Genomic DNA, 20925 nt, shown 5'->3' on the forward strand with positions numbered 1-20925 from the left:
ACCTTGGCTGAATCTGTCAATTTGGCAGGTATCACTCATCACAACATTGACACACATGGACATGGCCATCATCTTGCATCAGAGGAAGTCATTGATGAAGTTGTCAGTTGAAATGAGAATGGCAGAGCTGAAGCCGGGCTTCGAGATCTTGTTGTATCATGCAGAGTAACAACAGGACATCTGGATTGTTAGGTCCTTTCTTGTAAACCTGTTCCTTACAGTCTGACCAGACACAGTAGCTCTAGTGGCCCTTCTGAGATTGTCTTGCGATGGTCTGGCAGTAGCTGGCCTGTATCATGTCCACAAGCTTTGGATGACAGACGGAGAGACATTGGCATCTGCAGCAATATGACCCCTTATTTATGATAACATTTTTAGCCATTTTATCCACATATTTGAAAGGGTGCTGACACAAAATGGAATGTCCATTTTTCTTGGATCAAATAGATTGCCTTTGCAACTTGCACTGGTTTCCAGTTCCACATGGAACCCAGCTCTTGATATTTTAAAGATGCAATACAGGCAATATCAAGACCCCAGAAAACCCAAGTATGAAGATGGAGTCAGAGAAAACAGCCCAGTACATGCTACAAAGGATGCAAGTGAAATGGTTTCTCGAACAACAGGCCCAATACCTGAGGATATTCTACCGAGTCTCAAGTGGAACTTGAACACCAGCAGCCTGAAAATGACACTGCAGCCCCTCCTGGCAGGCATAAACCTTGGATAGAATGCCTGACATGGTGCATCATGGTAACAGAAAGTCCTATATCACAGGAGGGCTTAAATGATGACAATCAGAAGATAAAACGTCTAGCATGACTTGGACGTCATTCTGAACTCCATAGAGCAATTTGAGATTGGATAATAACCACAAAGTACACACAAAGCATTTTGAACAGCCATGGCTAGAAAAAAAACATTTGTCATTGCTATCAGACAGCACCTGAAGAAGACTGTGAGTTGCACAGCTGAAATATCATGCAAGAAAGACATGAATAGCCGGCAGAAATCTGATTGTTCAACATGTTTCAACATGCCAACACCTCGCTGAGAAAGCCTGAAGAATTACAGAGAGATTTTGATTTTCATCTAAAACAACCACTACATATTTTCAAATTACAATTTAAAGTCTAATTATAGCACTTGTCATGAAAGAATTTCAAACTTCCAACACAACAGACACTACACTGAGTGTTTCACAAATTCTGATTAGGGATCTATGAGTTGTAGAGAACACTTAGTAGATAAAGTTTTGATAAGAAACTGCCATCCAGAAATGTACCATTTTGATGCAAAATAAATTTGAAGATTGTATTATTCTCAAATCTCCCACTTGTTGGTATGCACACAGCGGAGACAATGAGCTCTGACCGTGTGTACTATAGGAGCCCCATGGGCAGTGTCTCTAGTAGTTGTCTTTGCATTGTCTCCTACATGACAAAGGATGTTCTCAAAGTTGAGCGAGTGGTGCATTCATGGAGCACCACAATTAACCCTTCTAGTTCAAAACATACCAGTTTCTCACAGTCATTGTTGTAGCTGGACGAAAGTCGTATGTGATGTCATAATTACAACAGAGACTGTGACTGTACCCTCTACACAGTTGTGTATGTATCACAAAGTGGAAGATTTGAGAGTGATCTGATCTTCACACTTATTTTATATCCAAACAGTACATTCGTGGAGATGAAATCCTTATAAATATTTTATCTACTAAGTCCCATCTAAAACACCTAGAAGCTCAAAATAGAAACAATGAAACACCTTGTTTACTACAAAACTATAAAGATTTATAATAAGCTAAAGGCAAGGAATATAATTAACATGAAACTTAGCTCACTGAAATGATGGCCATACAATCTTTTAGTAGGTAGCTGCTCCTATTCCACAGAAGAATTTATGGGAGACAATTTGAACAAAAACATTTTTTTAGATTAGCATTTAAAATGGTATTGCATTTGTTGCAGTACAATGAACTTGAAAAACATGTAGAACTGCACAGTGTACACAAAAAAAGACTTTCTGTTTTGTTGTACTGTAAACTTGCTCCAGTACAACAAATTATTCTCACAAATGGTACTACAGTAATGCTCAAAAACTAGTATCAAATTTCTCATTCTTTTTCATTTTATTTTTGTTTATTTAATTTTTTGTTTAAAAAGGTATTTATGTTCCTTTTTTCAACTTTTGGTGTCTTGTATATGACAAATCTGACTATCTGAACATCGTATGTTTTGTGAGAAATAAATTATATTTACGTTTATTGTATTTTGTCATAATATTCTATGGGTAACTCTTTACAAGGACATGCACACGAATTTGATGGAATACTTATTTTTGCAATTATGTGCACAATAATATACAGTGACTAAAATACTTCAATTATTTGTTGTGTTTGGAGGAATTAATGATGACTCAGTATGCTACATAGAGACCAAGCACTGGATGCTGTAACAGCTTTATACAATGGTCATGACTGGTACTATTGCAGGCTTGCAGACACTGTACAGCAGAACAGAATGTTTATGATGTTACAGCTGAGGTAATTTAGGAGTGCACTGTACACTACAGATTTGTAGAATTTGAGCTCCACAGTAATCAGTTCATATGTATGCCATTGTTGATTAAACATTACCAGTTGCAACTGAAGGAACTCAATGTGGTGTCACCGCCAGACACCACACTTGCTAGGTGGTAGCCTTTCAATCGGCCGCGGTCCATTAGTATACGCCGGACCCGCGTGTCGCCACTGTCAGTGATAGCAGAACGAGCGCCACCACACGACAGGTCTAGAGAGACTTACTAGCACTCGCCCCAGTTGTACAGCCGACTTTGCTAGCGAAGCTACACAGACCGATACGCTCTCATTTGCCGAGACGATAGTTAGCATAGCCTTCAGCTCCATTTGCTACGACCTAGCAAGGCACCGTATTCAATTGATATTTATTATGTGAAGCATGTATCATCAAGAGAGATGTTCTACAATTGTGGATTAAAGTTAAGTATTACATCATCTACGTACTTTATTTGCAATTCTCAAGATATTGCCCTGTTCCAGACCTCACGCCAGTCAGCGTGTAATTAAACGCGTGCATTTCAGCCTCCTCTAGAAACACAGTGTTGGCTCTTCTGCCAACACTACACTCAGCATATATTACTATACAGTGGGAAAATTAGAAAAGATTGTTTTTGAAAAATCACACCTTTTGTTACATCAGTGTTCATGGAAAAACAGCAGTTGTCATAAAAATGCAAGTGATCATTAACAGAATATTTTGTTTTCAGATTAAAAATCTGTATTTAGATTCATCATGTGCCTTAGAAGATTTAAATGTTCAGTATTTTAAATACAGACCTGTCACTGTGTCCTGAAGAATGACAGTAAGTCCAATAGTGCAATTCTGACAATCCTTTTTGGTATAAGCTTCACACTCTACACATTCCTTAAGTTCATTGCAGGCTCCTCCTGGACATATCTGTAAATTCAACATAAATTTCATGATTTTATCCTGTACCCAACTGAATTATGCCTCTATCTTTCGAACACTTCACAATTTCTGCATGCACGTTCGTGCATGCGCATGCTCGCGCGCACACACACATCATGCGCATGCTCGCGCGCGCGCGCGCACACACACACACACACACACACACACACACACACACACACACACACACACACACACACACACAAAATATGTAATTTCAGAGAACAAACATGAAATTCGAAGCATCTCTTTTACACTGACAGAAACACAATTAGTCTGTTACTAACAAAGTAACACATCTAGTGCAACTCTGAAATTAATAAACTGTTACATAACATTTACTTAAGTGGTCTACACCATCCATCCAAAAAGTTCCACAACTGATTTCATTCCTGGCAGATAAGTGCATCAGTGCAGTAATATGGTGGCATATTGAACTAACAACACATGTTCATCAATCAGTCAGCTGTGAGCAGGTAGTTTTAAGTAGTGAATGTTTGGCACTGGTTTATCAATGGCATTGCATTTCTATAATGGAGCAATGTCTTTAAATCAAGTATTCAAATCACTCTCCAGAATGTTTTGAAGAAGAGAAATATGTGTGCATAATTTGTCCGACGTTCCTCAACTCCTCAGCAGTGCTGTGTGGATGTCTGCTATGACTTGACTGAAATGCAAAACATGGATTATTCTTTTCCAGAAAAAATCATTATGGATGACAGGACCTGATGCTACTAATACTAACCTACCTCAAAATCATAAAGTGCAGAAATTCAAATGTAGGGTCAATGCTTTGACTACATAACTGATATTCAAGCCAATGGAACATAAGAAATCAGAGCTGCCAGTGGTAGCAGTCATGTGTGTATGAGGTGTGTTTGCTTGTGAGAACATGTTGTATTTTCTTTGCTGAAGAAGGCTTTGACTGAAAGCTATAATGTGTAACAGCCTTTTTATTGTAACTGTCTGCAACTCAATGGGTCATCTTTATGGTGAGTACCGGTAGCAATCAACACTTTTCCTAATATAGTTGATATTCCAACCTGGAGTTTCTGCTGTTTGATATTTCAAGGAGACTGTTACACAGAGGTGCAGATTTCAAATATCTTAAAGATAAGGAATTTTAGCATTTTCACTAATCCAGTACACTCTTATGACTTTCAGACCCATTTATTCGTTACGTAACTGAAAATTTCAGACCATAACTCTGTTCACTAGCATTTATGTTTCCAGTCATGACATCATGATGGAAGATTGTAACTGCATCACAACAGATTCAAAGAGCTGTTCTCCCATAAGTGATGGACAAGACAAAATTTCATGTAAAACTGTTCTAAAAGATTTCACTGCAACATGTAGATATACAAGTATTTTAAGATTTGTTGGTGATACACAGATTTAACTACTTTTAAGACATTCATGTGGATAATGAAATCATTAAGGATACAGGGTACTTATAAATGGTGGAAAAATCAAAAAAATTTTATGACTTTATTAAATCCTATAGTCTTTCCTGATTACATTGATATACACATTATAGGGTTTCAAATGAAAAATGACCTATATATGCACCAAATTTTAAAGTTACAGTCATGTATGCCACCACACCCCCTTTATTTATGTTACAGAAACCAGTATTATTTCAAGAAGAACTGTGAACTTTCTGTTTCCAGTGATTATACGTATGATACATTGTACATGTTGGTAACAGTGCAGGTTTCTAGTGTATGTAAATGATTATCTTTTCTAGTATCTACTTTTGTTTCACTGAAGCAGTTTGTTCACGTGTTACTGAAAGTTTGTTGCCCAAATGATACATAATTTGTCGAAGTACATATCCTTTAGTGTGCAATAAATACGAACTACGCCACGCATCAAGAAATTCAATGAAAGGAAATTCCATGGTAACCACTTCACAGAAAAAGCAGGCCACACTGTTGAAAGTAACCTATGTATCAGTTCTTCAGGAAAGAAACTCCCACATGGCATGCCTCTCCATGATTCAAATTTTTGTGTTAACAATGATGCTGTTTGTAGTGGATTTGTTGTTGTTGATGATGTAGGCATCTTATCTTCTTTGATAAAAGAAGTGGTGAAATGTAAACAATGTGATGGTGTACACTGTCTGGAAATAACTGAACAACAAAGTAGCAAGAAGGGCTTAGCGTGAAAATTAGTTGTTCTGTGTAGATCCTACAATAAATCTACCTCGAAAATGACTTTAAACATTGTACATAATTCATATGATGTGAATTTGAAGTTAGTGAATGCAATGTGTGCAACAGGAAAAGGAAAAAAGACTGCTCAAACGTTTTGTGGTTTGATGGACCTTCCTCCTCCACCCAGTAGGTCCAGCAAGTACATAAAAATACTTTTAGGTACCTTGATGGTTGTGTCTAAAGCATCTATGAAATTTGCAGTAAAAGAAACTGTAAATATTAGTGGAACCAGGGACATTGCTGTTGCACTTGATGGGGCATGGCTATGTTGAGGACATCATTCCTTGAATGGTGTAAGTGCTACTTTGCTGAGAATGGAAAAGTTGTTGATGTTGAGTGCTTACCTAAGTACTGCCACACCTGCTCCGGTAACATTTATTTTATTTATTTATTTATTTATTTATTGTTCTGTGGGATCAAATACAGGAGAAGTCTCCATGGTCATGGAACAAGTCAATACATGAAATTATAACACGACATTAGAAACAGATAAAATGAAATATGAAAAAATATATTCAGGTGACAAGTCATAAGTTTAAATGAAGAAAATCAACAATGCAACACTGGAATTTGCTTAATTTTTTAGCTCTTCCAGGAGCTCCTCGACAGAATAGAAGGAGTGAGTCCACTGGACCTGACGGGATACCAGTTCGATTCTACACAGAGTACGTGAAAGAACTTGCCCCCCTTCTAACAGCCGTGTACCGCAAGTCTCTAGAGGAACGGAGGGTTCCAAATGATTGGAAAAGAGCACAGATAGTCCCAGTCTTCAAGAAGGGTCATCGAGCAGATGCGCAAAACTATAGACCTATATCTCTGACGTCGATCTGTTGTAGAATTTTAGAACATGTTTTTTGCTCGAGTATCATGTCGTTTTTGGAAACCCAGAATCTACTATGTAGGAATCAACATGGATTCCGGAAACAGCGATCGTGTGAGACCCAACTCGCTCTATTTGTTCATGAGACCCAGAAAATATTAGATACAGGCTCCCAGGTAGATGCTATTTTTCTTGACTTCCGGAAGGCGTTCGATACAGTTCCGCACTGTCACCTGATAAACAAAGTAAGAGCCTACAGAATATCAGACCAGCTGTGTGGCTGGATTAAAGAGTTTTTAGCAAACAGAACACAGCATGTTGTTATCAATGGAGAGACGTCTACAGACGTTAAAGTAACCTCTGGCGTGCCACAGGGGAGTGTTATGGGACCATTTCTTTTCACAATATATATAAATGACCTAGTAGATAGTGTCGGAAGTTCCATGCGGCTTTTTGCGGATGATGCTGTAGTATACAGAGAAGTTGCAGCATTAGAAAATTGTAGCGAAATGCAGGAAGATCTGCAGCGGATAGGCACTTGATGCAGGGAGTGGCAACTGACCCTTAACATAGACAAATGTAATGTATTGCGAATACATAGAAGGAAGGATCCTTTATTGTATGATTATATGATAGCGGAACAAACACTGGTAGCAGTTACTTCTGTAAAATATCTGGGAGTATGCATGCGGAACGATTTGAAGTGGAATGATCATATAAAATTAATTGTTGGTAAGGCAGGTACCAGGTTGAGATTCATTGGGAGAGTGCTTAGAAAATGTAGTCCATCAACAAAGGAGGTGGCTTACAAAACACTTGTTCAACCTATACTTGAGTATTGCTCATCAGTGTGGGATCCGTACCAGATCGGTTTGATGGAGGAGATAGAGAAGATCCAAAGAAGAGCGGCGCGTTTCGTCACAGGGTTATTTGATAACCATGATAGCATTACGGAGATGTTTAATAAACTCAAGTGGCAGACTCTGCAAGAGAGGCGCTCTGCATCGCGGTGTAGCTTGCTCACCAGGTTTCGAGAGGGTGCGTTTCTGGATGAGGTATCGAATATATTGCTTCCCCCTACTTATATCTCCCGAGGAGATCACGAATGTAAAATTAGAGAGATTAGAGCGCGCACGGAGGCTTTCAGACAGTCGTTCTTCCCGTGAACCATACACGACTGGAACAGGAAAGGGAGGTAATGACAGTGGCACGTAAAGTGCCCTCCGCCACACACCGTTGGGTGGCTTGCGGAGTATAAATGTAGATGTAATAGATGTAGATGTAGCCATGAGGAAACTCTTCAGTTTAGACTTAAAAGAGTTTGGGCTACTGCTAAGATTTTTGAGTTCTTGTGGTAGCTTATTGAAAATGGATGCAGCAGAATACTGCACTCCTTTCTGCACAAGAGTCAAGGAAGTGCATTCTACATACAGATTTGATTTCTGCCTAGTATTAACTGAGTGAAAGCTGCTAACTCTAGTATTAACTGAGTGAAACCTGCTAACTCTTGGGAATAGGCTAATATTGCTAACAACAAATGACATTAAAGAAAATATATACTGTGAGGGCAATGTCAGAATTCCCAGATTTTTGAATAGGGGTCGACAAGAGGTTCTCGAACTTACACCACATATAGCTCGAACAGCCCGTTTTTGAGCCAAAAATACCCTTTTTGAATCAGAAGAATTACCCCAAAAATAATACCATACGACATAAGCGTATGAAAATATGCGAGTAGACTACTTTTCATTTTGAAGTGTCACTTATTTCAGATACCATTCTAATGGTAAATAAAGCAGCATTTAGCTTCTGAACAAGATCCTGGACATGGGCTTTCCACAACAGCTTACTATCTATCCGAATGCCTAGGAACTTGAACTGTTCCGTCTCGCTTATAATATGCCTATTCTGTCTGATCAAAATATCGGTTCTTGTTGAATTGTGAGTTAGAAACTGTAAAAACTGAGTCTTACTGTGATGGTTACAGTGGAGGTATGGAAAGTGATGGAACTCTAAAAATATTTCAGAGGTCAGTGCCCATTTATAACATCAGAATATGAAGTACCTAGGCAATGGGGGCTCTAAGGCTTTCAATAAAATTAATAAGTTCAATGTTTATGGTGATACCTTGGCAACAAAATTGGAGTGTTGTGGACATGTGTAAAAGAGGATGGGTGCTATATTGAGGAAGCTACAAAGAGAAATGAAAGTAAAGTTGCTATGTGATGGAAAATCTCTGTCTGGCCAAGGCAGATTGACAGAAACTGAAATAGACCTTCTTCAGACTTATTATAGACTGGCCATTAGATGAACTGCACCTCTGAATGATGTTACAGCAATGAGAAAAGCTGTATGGACCACCTACTTTCATAAGTTGTCCACAGATGACCACCGTGTTCACGGACTTTGCCCTAAAGGAGCAGATTCTTGGTGCAGTTACCAAAAAGCAAAAGAAAGTGGTCAAATATACCATCATAAGAATTCTCTTCCTGAACCTGTTATGAGTGAAATAAAACCAATTTTTAGAGACCCGAGTGACCTTGTTTTGCTTCGTTTATGTCTTCATGGGGATGAAAGTTTCAACCACTGCGTATGGGAAAGATTACCCAAGAATGTTTTAGTAGGACTAAATACATTAAAAGTTGGTGTACTAGGTATAGTGATATGTTTCAATGATGGATTGATAGGAAGGTTGGAAGTCCTGAGAAATTTAGGCATAAAATGTTGCTCTAATATGGAAGATCAATTGCTTGCATGTGACAGACAATGTGTGAATGAAGCTGAAAGATTTGCTCTTCAAGTTACCAAAGAAGCAAAAAGTGCTAAAAGGAATGCCAAGAGGAAGCTTGAAGATGAAGAAATGTTGCATGATGAAGACTATGCTTCAGGAATGTTCTGAGGTACAGTTTAATTGGACTCATATCTTCAGTCATGATTTCCTGCAAGTTGTATTTTTCAGAATTCATATACAAATATTTCCTAAAGTTTATAAAGCATTGCTCTATTTTTCCTTCTGTAACTTGCAATAGTCCATACTTATGTAGTACACCTAAGGGTTATTGCTGAATCAACTAAATTATAGAAAAAATAACATTTTTATCAGGGAAAAATTATAAAAATTAAAATGTAAGATAGGATATTTTTATATCCTTGTAATATACATAAAATGTGGAATTAAATAGGTCTAGTACTGCAGCCATCATATCATGCATATCTGATAAAAATTTGGTCTCCTTCAAATGTACAATATAACATTGGATTAAATGGTACCTCAATTTGAGGATGCATTTTGGAAAAAAAATTGCATCAATTTCTTTGTAATTTTTTTAATAACCCTACAAGCAGGTTCATTATGTTTAGAAAGTGTGCTGCATTACCTGACATCAACAAAAAATCTGTAAAACATACACATTATAAACAGTCCCTGGAAGAAATAGGTGTTGTATCCTTAATACAGATACAGTAACCACAAGATTAGAGTGGCTAGAAAAAGAAACCAAACAGGCTATACTCTCTTTATCTCTTTGCTGTCAATGCAAGTATTATAATTAAGCCTAATGGATGAACTTTAATATTTGAAAAAATGTTATTAACATTTCATTGAAAATTATAACTGATTTTAGTTAGTTAAGTTTACATTCAAGTGGATTGTCACTGAATTCAGGTAAAACACAGTACTGAACATGGCCTGACTACATCATTAGAAATAACATGGGAGAGTAAACCAATAAATGAAACAGAATTATGTAAATTATTACATGTTTATATTCCTAAGAACCAGAATTGAAAGTCAAACATTACAGCTCATCTTAAATGTCTAAGTTCTGCAATTTTTGCCTTGGAGATAACATCTGATTTTGGAGAAGAAAATGTCAAAAAGGTAAAAAAGTATTTTTGTTCACCGATAAATGATGACATCATATTCTGGGGTAACTCATTACTGAGGAAAATAGTGATTGTTGCACTGAAGTATGTAATCAGGATAATATGTAGCATCCCTTCCAGAACCACTTGTAGACAGTTGGGCATACTGCCAACAACCTTATAGTATGAAGTTTGTTGTCAACAACCAATTACAGTTTTAAACCAACAGTAACAATCAAATATAATGTAACAATGAGAACAGTTCACATTATTCAACAATCAACCATAGTGTACTGCAGAAAGGAATGAGGTATTCAGCCATAAAAGTCTTTGACCACTTACCCAGTGATGTAAAGAACACACAAGCAGAGAAAGAGAGAGAGAGAGAGAGAGAGATCATAGCTAAGTATAAATCGCTGAAAATTCAGAAAAACACAACTTAAGACAATCATGTAAACAGTGAGCATGTTGCATATTTTTTACTGAGAAAGTGTTCTATAGCTGTAAAAGTGACTCATTCCACATCATGATTATGATTGCTGGAACCTGGAAATAGCCAATTAAATCAAACAATGAATAATGCAGGACTGCATGAAATAGGATAGATTGCTGCTCGCCACACAAAAGAGGTGTTGAGTGGCAGAGTGGCACATTTAATGATATTTAAAAGCAGACTACACTATTAGACAAAAGCCTTCCTCAAAGGCAAAAAGCATACAGGCACAGCTCACAAATACATGACTATTGTCATCTCAAGAGGTTGTGTCCCAACTGTCACAGTCAGACCTTAGTGCCTGGAGCTAAAGATAGCTGTGTGTGTGTGTGTGTATTTTGCTGCCATAGGTGAGAATTGAAATCTCCCCAGTACCCTCCAACCCCCCCCCCCCCCCCCCCCCGCCCCATCACCTCTCCTCAACCACCAACATCCAATGGCTCAACAATAATCATTACACTAAGAAGACCAGAAGTCCTCTCTTCATTTTCTGGGGACAGTTCTCTGTTTTCAAAATGTCTCCTCAATTCCTTTAAAACAAACTGAGACAGCAAATGTCCTCAGTTTCTTGTTTTGTCCTCAGTTTTTGAAATTTTCCAAAATAAATGAAATAGGATTATTTTTAAACTAGAACTCAACTGAATGTACCAGTGCAATCAAATCTGGGATCACTTACTGCAAGAAACAGGACTAATAAAGATGTGGGACAATTTTCTAGTGTTCATGAATTATTCCTTGAATTTAGAAATTAAGCTATACTGGTGGGAGACATGCTGAAGCATCAAACTAGATCATCTGGATAATCATGGTGTTGTTTCATTTCCGTTTTAACTAAAATATTTCTAGAATGATGAATGAATTTCATCTTTTTCAGTGTCCACTTTCTTAAAATGAAATAAATAAATGATGCCTCATTTACATTTCATATTGAGAGTTCTACAACTTTTACTATCCAAAACAATCACGCAATAGTCCATATTGTTGGCATCTGATCAGTGCTTGACATAGATGAATCTAGGTCATGTTTGTTTTAGTTTCATACTCAGTAGTGACTGCTTTACTTTTGAGGTAGGTAGAGCCATTGTGCTTACTTCCGTGAGAGTAAATAAAGACATATTAACCCTTGAGGAGACATGCAGTTTTTCATAACGTGAATGGATGCAGGGCATGCTATTTACACTTGTAAAGAATAGCTGTCTTTAGGTTACCAAGGTAAACATATATGAGCAAAATCGCACTTTAATCTCAGTTTAATTAAACAAAAAATAAACTTACTTAATATGAGCTAAAGCACTCTTTAATTAAATGAAAATGAAATAAACTTTCATTATATCACTCTGTTGCCACAGACAGATGTTACCCATTAGTAATGACCCATGCTAAGCTTAAACAGAGCAGCTGCATCAGATTCCAGCCAATCACTTATTCAATTTCTTATTATCTTGTAGGCAACTGTAGACTGTGAAGGCAGGTCATAATCTGGGTCATTTTCATGCATGGATCACAAATTTTTATTTTACCTAGCTCATTGTTTATTTTATATTACTGCTGCACTCTTGGATACATGACAACACAAGTTATCACCATGTAGACTGAAGCAGTAATGAAGGACGTTGTATGGGCTTGCAAATGTGAACCAATGATGGAATAGTGCAAAACAATTATTTGTGGTTGGTGCACTTTATACATAGGTGCACCCACTTGAGGGTTAAGTAACTTTTCCATATGATTTTGAAAACAATTTGGTGTTTTAATTTTTCCTCTTTTTTTATTTTTGCACCTCATTTGCTCAATTTTTTTGCTGTTTGATTTGAAATTAATTTTCTCTGGCCTTTGCCACTCTAGGTGGCCGCCTATTCTTGTCTAATAGTAGAAACAGCTCTGTGAGTGTGTGTGTGTGTGTGTGTGTGTGTGTGTGTGTGTCTATAGATGGATAATGACATAGATGGATAATGACTTTGGTTGATAGCTAAGTCTACTTTAAAATGTACTTTACATGTGACAGTCTGCCACTCATCACCTCTTCTGTCTGGTGAGTAGCAGTGTATCCTCTTTCACAGTGTTGTAACTGATTCTTTCAGCATTGATCAAGGTGGAATATTGGTTAAACCATTGGACTTGCATTTAGAAAAACTGAGGTTCAAATTCTCATCTGGCAATCCAGATGTAGCTCCTCGTAGTTCCCCTAAATTGGCTAAGATAGGTGTAATGCTGTTCCTAAAGGAACAGTTACCCAAGCTTGTATTTTGCCTCTAACGATCTCATTTTCTACAGTTTACTGATCCCAAGTGTTCCTTTATTCTTTCCTTTTTGCATCTTCAGCACATTACATAAGGAGGAGATTCCCTTATGTCAGACAGGGATAAAATCAGCTCTTTCAGGCAACAAGAATGGCAGAGCCTTAGAAAAGCATATACTTAACAGAATACATGAACAGTGGAATGATGTGTAAAGTAGCAAAACAAGAGACACTACACTGAAGTAACAAATACCAGATGTACTAAAGAACCTATCCACATTTTATCTCGTTACATAAAATATTCAAACTCATGGATTTGTGTATTCATTTATGTTAATTACTAGTTGTTAGCAGGGGTCAATCTGGTTGCGGCCCTAGCTGGCCACCCAGGTCACCTGATCTGTCAGTGTGCAATTACTTTGAGTTGGGCACCCTCAAGTCTAAGGTGTATCACAAAAAGAACTGCAGCAGAACATCTCAGATGAGACAGCAGCAGTTCCAGCAGTCCAGCTTTCTTCTGCCTTCAGCAACTTGCTAAGCAGGACCCAAAACTGTCAAGAGATGACTGGTATTCACTTTCAACATCTGCTACAGTCAGGTTAGTACTGTATTTCCTTTCCTCTGTTATGTTTCTTTGTACCCTGGAACTCTGTTCTTTGGGTCATTTTATTTGCCTTGCCCTGCAGTAGGGTACCTGAGCCCAAAGTGGTCAGTCTGTCATTGAAGCGAGATTATTTCGGTTATGATACATAGCCACTGGCAGAGTCAGTGCACACTCTGCTGCAGAGTGAAAATCTCATTCTGGAAATTTGTTTTAGTTTCTAACTTATGTTTAATTCTCTTGGCACATATCTGCTCCACTAAATTGCTTATGTGGCATGTCCTGTATTAATGTGTAAGACTTGAGTGTTAAATAAATTTAGCTCATTCATTTGCATCATTATATGCATATCTCTTACTGTGGCCCAGTGAAGAAGATGAACACTGAATAGACAAGTAAGTGCCAAGTAACAAAGTCAGCTGCAATAGATAATGTTCTAGAGGGGCAACCAAATGGTGCAATGGTCAGTGCAAATAGTGACCTCTGCACTCACTCGGCTCCAGTCGGCTGTCTACTGGGTTTTGGGTCACTTATTCAATTATGAACATTTTGCCTGCTATTATCCTCACTTCAACCACACTCCACTCAAAGTGGGGTTGCCACCATATTTGCCACAGCAACTGGAATTGTGGCTTAAAATTTTGGAACTTTCCTTCACTGCTTATGGCACGGACAGTGACAATATGTAATTTATACTTACTGTCAATGTTTTGGCTGTCCATACCTTAATTTTGGTGCCAGACATTATTCATAACACACCTCAAGAATGTAAACATCAAAATCTGAAAGACATGTTTTGCAAAGAGTGCACTAATCTCTAGATCAACGTATTCAACAAGTACTGCACAGTGAAGTGATCAGCAATAAATCACTTTCTTTTTTTGTGCCATTTAAGTGCTTTTGTTATGGAAGATAGAGTAACAGATAGAACTTTGTGGTGTAAAGGTGTCAAAGTGGAGCCTCGTCAAGATGAATGAGGATGGGCATCAGAAGGGAATAGGTAACCAATAAGGTTGTAATAAGAACAGGAGATCTGCAAGATAAACATGAAAAAGCATATCTCTGTAATGTATACACAGGAATTGAGTGCCTTCTTTTCACTACTCTGGACATGTCTCTGATGATATTGTAACCACATTTTTCACTGGTTGCCTAAGGCATCAGTGATAAATCATTTTCATAGTTTTGGTGCCATTTAAGTGCTTAAGCTGAAGTAAAGCATAGCCTTTATGCAATCCATACCTGAACGAAATGATGGAAAATCCAGGTTGGAATTTCAACAATGTAAGAAAAAGTAGATTGCTATTTACCATAAAGATGACACATTATGTTGCAGGTAGACACAATTAAAAGACACTTTCAGATGAGGTTTTGGCCACAGCCTTCATCAGAAAAATAAAGAGAAAAACACACACCACTCATTTATACAAGCAAGCACACCTCATGTACACATGACTCCTAATTCCAGCAGCTCAGACGAAAATGCAGCTGTCATGTGGAATGCAAGCAGCAATCTGGAGGGGGTTGGGAAAGGGAAGGGACAGAAGTATACAGGTAGGGGAAGAGAGGAGCACTTGTTGGCAGAGTGTGCAGATACTAGATTGCCAACAGGTGCAGCATCAGGAGGTTATGGGGCCGAGAGGTGGGGAAAATGGGACAAAAAAGGAGAGAAGCAGGAAAATATTGGTGGTGTACTGACAGAGGAGAGCAAACAACAAAGGTAGGAGACAAAAATGGAGAGAAGGTGATAGGATGAGGGGGTGGCAATTTTTGGAGGGCGTGCGAACAGTATGTTACTGTTGGTTGAGGCCAGGATAGTTACAGGAGTGGAGAATGAGTCATAATGATAATTTCTGCACAGTTCAGAAACGCTGGTGGCGGAGGGGGGATCCAGATGGCTTGGATAGTGAAGCAGCCATTGAAATCAAGCATGTTATGTTCAGCTGCATGTTGTGCCACAGGGTGGTGGTGGACAGCTGGTTGGTAGTCATATGAATATAAAAAGCTGTGCAGTGTGTGTGTGTGTGTGTGTGTGTGTGTGTGTGTGTGTGTGTGTGTGTGTGTTCTTGTTCACCACCTTCTTTGTTTGCTGCCCTCAGCCAATTCAGTCATGTGTGCATGAAGTGTGCTTGCGTGTGTGAATGATGAAGATTGTGGCTGAAAGCTTATGTGTAAGTGTCTTTTAATCGTGCCTGCCTGCAACTTAATGTGTCATCTTTTTGGTAAGTATCAATCTATCTCTTCCTATATTGTTGATATTCCTTACCTAAATGAACTGCCTCTGCCTGAATGACAGATTGGCTTGGCATGTATGCCTTGTGAAAGAGTACCTTTCATAGATGGTAGTTCTGAATGCAGAAGTAAAATAATTTTAATTTGAATAAATCAACAATAAAGTACTCCTATAACTCCTCCAAACAGGTAATGGTCCACACAGCAGGATGTGTGGCATAGCCAACTGCTGCTACTAGTCAAGACCACTTTCTAATCATCAATGTGTCACGCATGTGTCATGTGACGTAATCAATCAATGATGTCTGACATGCATACACAGCACCTACCACTTTCTGAGTGAGTACACATGCTACAGAATGCTGTGGATATGCTTATGCTGTAGATGACAGAAGTGGAAGACAAAATACGTGCTTGTGCCAAACAAGAGGACTCCATAGCAGTTCCACCACTCCAAGCACCACAATGTAAACAAACAGCAGTGGACATAAAATCAGCCTGTGTGTTGTTTTCATAGCCATATCAGAGCCCAAGCAACAAAATGCGTCATACTGTGTACTGTGCCAAGCCAGCAATCAGATGTGGCCACTTCCAAGGTCACTAACAAGTGTCTGCTACTCTATGTCCATCACACCAGTAGTGACAACAAATACAAATCCAAGGTTACTATCACCATAGCCATCACAAAAAGCCTGCAGCAAAATAAAAGTTCCAATTCCTTCCACTACAACCTCACCACCCAAATTATTGGCACTGTAAGCCCTCATGACACTCCTACATGTAACACAACATATGGATCAGACCATTTGTTTGCCTAGGTCTTATGTATGTCACATATATTCCTAGCTGATTGCGGTTTGGATATTAGCATGTTTCTGAATATGCAGCACAACCAAACAAAGACCAGTACACAGTTTGCACCTGTCAATAACTCAATTATTTCTACTTATAGAGAGCAGGAAAGTAACTGCTGGTTTTGGTTCCCCTGGCCATGTAAGTGGACTTTTGTTTTTGGAGATGTTACTGAATGCATATTGGGGGCAAATTTCTTACATCATCATGGTATCAAAATAAAATTACACTCTGCAAAACTCTGAATGGGAACTGAAACAGTTAAAAGGCAGTTAGGCAGTGTTTCTGAATCCAAAAGCTCATCCATTACTACCCCACAACTGCAATGTCACCAATAACTACAGCCTTATCTGTTACCAAGTCTACAGAACATCACGGTTACTGCACAGGTTCCACAACACAACCTCTGCAGCATCAGCATCCACAGCTGCAGAAACAGCAGCAGCAGCAGCTGAAACAGCTGTTACAAAGTAACAGTCTGTGATTCTTGTGCAGTCATCTGCTCCTATGTCCACTACTTCTGGGTGGGGTGTTCTTGTACAAATACAAGTGAAGTTTCAAAATTGAAAAATGTGGTGTATCCAAACTCGGATACGAAGCAGAAACCAGAACAGTTTCAAGCAAAAGAGTGAAAAATCCATAGAAACTCAGCACCGATTCCCCACTGCACGCAATGAATGATGCCATTGACCCACCGATAGCAGCATTACCTACACAACAGCTGCCTAATCAGGACTCACATCATGTTCATCAAAGCATTGCTACTGGCTTCATCAGATCTGCTCATCAAGTTCACAACATATTCAGGAATGTTCCCCGAGCTCCACAGTGGGAGGGGCCGGGGGTTGGGGGGTGGGGTGTGGGGTGAGGGCAGAGGGTGTTGTGTAGCAGCAAGACTATTTTGATTGTGATACACGGTCACTGACGGCAATAATAAATACCTATGAGTAGGTAACTTTATGTTTAATTCTATTTACATATGTCTGCTCTAATAACTTACCAATGTGGCATGCCCTGTATTAAAGTGTTTTTCTTAAATCTAGCTCATTCATTAGCATCATTGTATTGTGGATTAACATTCCCACACTTTGTTAATGCTAATTGATATTGCTCCAGTTAGGTGCAGTCTAGGCCAGTTTTGAGGCAGAGTTGTTGGTTTATATGCTGACGAAAGTTAGGCCAGTTAAATGAGCTGTCGAAAATGAGATATCACAATTTTTATTCAAAAGAGTGTCCAGGAGGAGGTCTTATAGCATTGTTTCTCAGTGATATAGTTTTTTAAACATAGTGATCAGATAACCCTCAGTGCATCAATCACCAGTTAAATATTAAGAATGTGACTCTCCCCTACAATATAGCTTCTACCTATAAAAAGCAAAGCACATAGTTATTAAGTTTATTGATTATGACTGTATCACCATTTGTAGTGGATTGTTACAACACCTAACGTATGAAGAAATTAAGGTAATAGTACAATGGTAACTGACAATTTGTCTTCAGACCAAAATATCTTCAGTGATTAAGCAAAAGATCACTGGAAAGATAATGTTGATGAATCGCTGGCACATCAATCAGTCAACTCTGTCGAAGGGTTACAAAATTAGGCTTTGACATTGGCTTCAAACTGGAAGGCCTGAAAGAGTAACCTTCTTAATTCCAATAATTTAGGAGTAAAGGAGACCATTCACTGAATAGCAGAAAGATTGAGTCATCGACAGGCACACAAAAAAGAGAAAGACAACTTGCTAGTTCTCTGAATATGAATAAACCCTTTCTGGAGCACACAGAGACATGCACACTCACACACATATGCCTATGCCATGAAGGGACACAGGTATGTGTGTGTGTGTGTGTGTGTGTGTGCATGTGCGCACCCGCGCACGCATGTGCGTGCCTATTTATGACTCAATGCTTCTGCTGTTTTCCTTAAATTATTTACATTCTACCATAACATTCCTACTATATTTGACTTTCTTAATTGCCTCTGCATTTGGCATAAGGGTGGTGAGCAAATCCTCAGTTGACATAATGCAAATATTCAGTGACAGCACTTGCACAAAGTCTAAGAGCCACAAAATGTTGGGAAAGTTTTCAAAAACACATGATCAGTTTTATTATAACTTGGAAAATATTTACTTCTGCACATCATACATTACCTGCAATGCTCAAGTTTGCGCAAAGAAATAAATTAAGCAGACACTGAGAAAGATGATGCTTCACTATACTTACAGGACAAAGTTCACAATATTGGCCCTCATAACTCGTGGAGTCACAAACACATTTTCCACAGACACATTTTCCTCTGTCTGAGCAGATAGGTCCTCCTCCTTTTGGAATGCAGTTATCCAGTCTTTCACTGCAATCACATTTTTCACCTGACCAACCAGCAAGACAAGTGCAAGAACCACAGACACATAATCCTTGATTCTCCCCTGAACAGAGCTGTCTGTTTGCTCCTCTTTTGCAGGAATAATTGTCACACTCACAGTATTTCCCATAAATGACCTGGAAAGTAATTTATAACAAATCAAACATTCTAAAAAATTGGAATTCAGAAGAAAATCGCAAACACCTCCAAATAAGGGTGGGGAAGAGGTACATGATGTTGACTATAAGTACCAAATGAAATTATGATAGTATTTCCCAGAGTACTGAAGATAAGGAGACAAATAATCACAGACAAAACTGAATAACAGTGACAGGTATCTTGATTAAACATGAATGATATCAAGTTTTACACAACAAACCCCTATGTCTGCTGTAATGTCACAGAAATAGTATATATTATGCTATGTGAAAAAGAAGTTATTTCAATAGTGTATACAATTTGACTAAAATGCTTATTGTTGTTGAACACATTAAAATATCCTCCTGTTTCAGTAACTTCTCATAAGTTACATGATATATCTATTTAATATTCAGCATTCTTCTGTAGCACCACATTTCAAAAGTTTCCAGTCTCTTCTTGTCTTAACTCTTTGTCCATGTTTCACTTCAATACAAGGCTACACTCCAGACAAACGTTTTCAGAAAAGACTTCCTAATACTTAAATTTATATTTGCTGCTAACAAACGTCTCTTCATCAGAAATGCTTTCCTTGCCTTTAACTTTCTACATTTTATATCCTCTCTATTTTTGCCATCATAAATTTTTTCACTGCCCAAACAGCAAAACTCATCTATTGCTTTTAGTGTCTTGTTTCCTAATCTAATTCCCTCAGCTTTGTCTGATTTAATTTGACTATGTAAATTCCAATGCTCTTGGTTTACTTTTGTTAATGTTCATCTACCCTCTTTTCAAGACAATGTCAATTCTGAACATTATATCATAGGAGATACCTCAGATTATTTGTCAATGCTATAATTATTCCCTAAGGCAAATATAATCAATTTAACATTGTGGAAAAATTTTTCAAAATCAAGCTTTATGCAATTATTTTGCTTCTTTGTGGCAACTATACATTATCAAAGGGACATTTATTTTACTAACATTTTTCTGAAATACAGCTGAAAATTTCTGGGCTTGCACACATGACAATTTATATTATCACATACATTTATTATTTAAGTATCTATACTACTATGAAATTAATTAAAAAGGTAAAGTACAGCACGAAGACATTCTTCTAAAGATTTTGTGGGGCAAAGAGACTACAACAACTTTATCAGAAGACTAGAGAGACTATGACAACAGGAGTTAAAACATTTATAAATAGTTCAGTTCACACTGAAAGAAGCAACAGAGATTAAAATGCTACAGACAGATGAAGGGTAAAATATGCAAAAAATACCAACAAGGATATTGGGCAAAGCAGGAAGAGAGTAGTAGGAATAAGAGTATAGTAATAGACACAAACATGTTTAAGAGTCAGTTGTCATATTTCATAATCTGGGAGCAATGGTGTTTGGCAGAAGATACCAAAATCAAATTTAGCAAAGAAGTAACTAAATAAATCTATTTATTTTAGCCCCCTACCATGTTGTATCAGAGGAAATTTTATTTTTCTGGGGCTGGAAGTTTGGTTCTGACTAATTCCTTGATTAATAGCTTGCAGTGACACTAAATGAGGAGAAAAGATTCACAAGTCAGCTGACAGATCAACTTACATACCAC

The 20925-nt window shown here is 38.0% G+C and overlaps 1 protein-coding gene across 2 annotated transcripts in view; it reads right to left on the bottom strand.

The window, feature by feature from the left end:
- Positions 1-20925, bottom strand: part of LOC126458271 (integrin beta-PS-like) — a 256308-nt gene that overhangs the window by 22052 nt on the left and 213331 nt on the right. For both annotated transcript variants that reach the window (XM_050095198.1, XM_050095197.1), the window contains exons 11-12: positions 19041-19316; positions 3359-3479 (exon numbers count right to left, since the gene is read on the bottom strand). In XM_050095198.1, the coding sequence (XP_049951155.1) occupies positions 3359-3479; positions 19041-19316 (397 nt within the window). The remainder of the gene's footprint in view (positions 1-3358; positions 3480-19040; positions 19317-20925) is intronic.

Source organism: Schistocerca serialis, chromosome 2 (genome assembly GCF_023864345.2).
Source record: "Schistocerca serialis cubense isolate TAMUIC-IGC-003099 chromosome 2, iqSchSeri2.2, whole genome shotgun sequence".
Classification (NCBI taxonomy): domain Eukaryota; kingdom Metazoa; phylum Arthropoda; class Insecta; order Orthoptera; family Acrididae; genus Schistocerca; species Schistocerca serialis.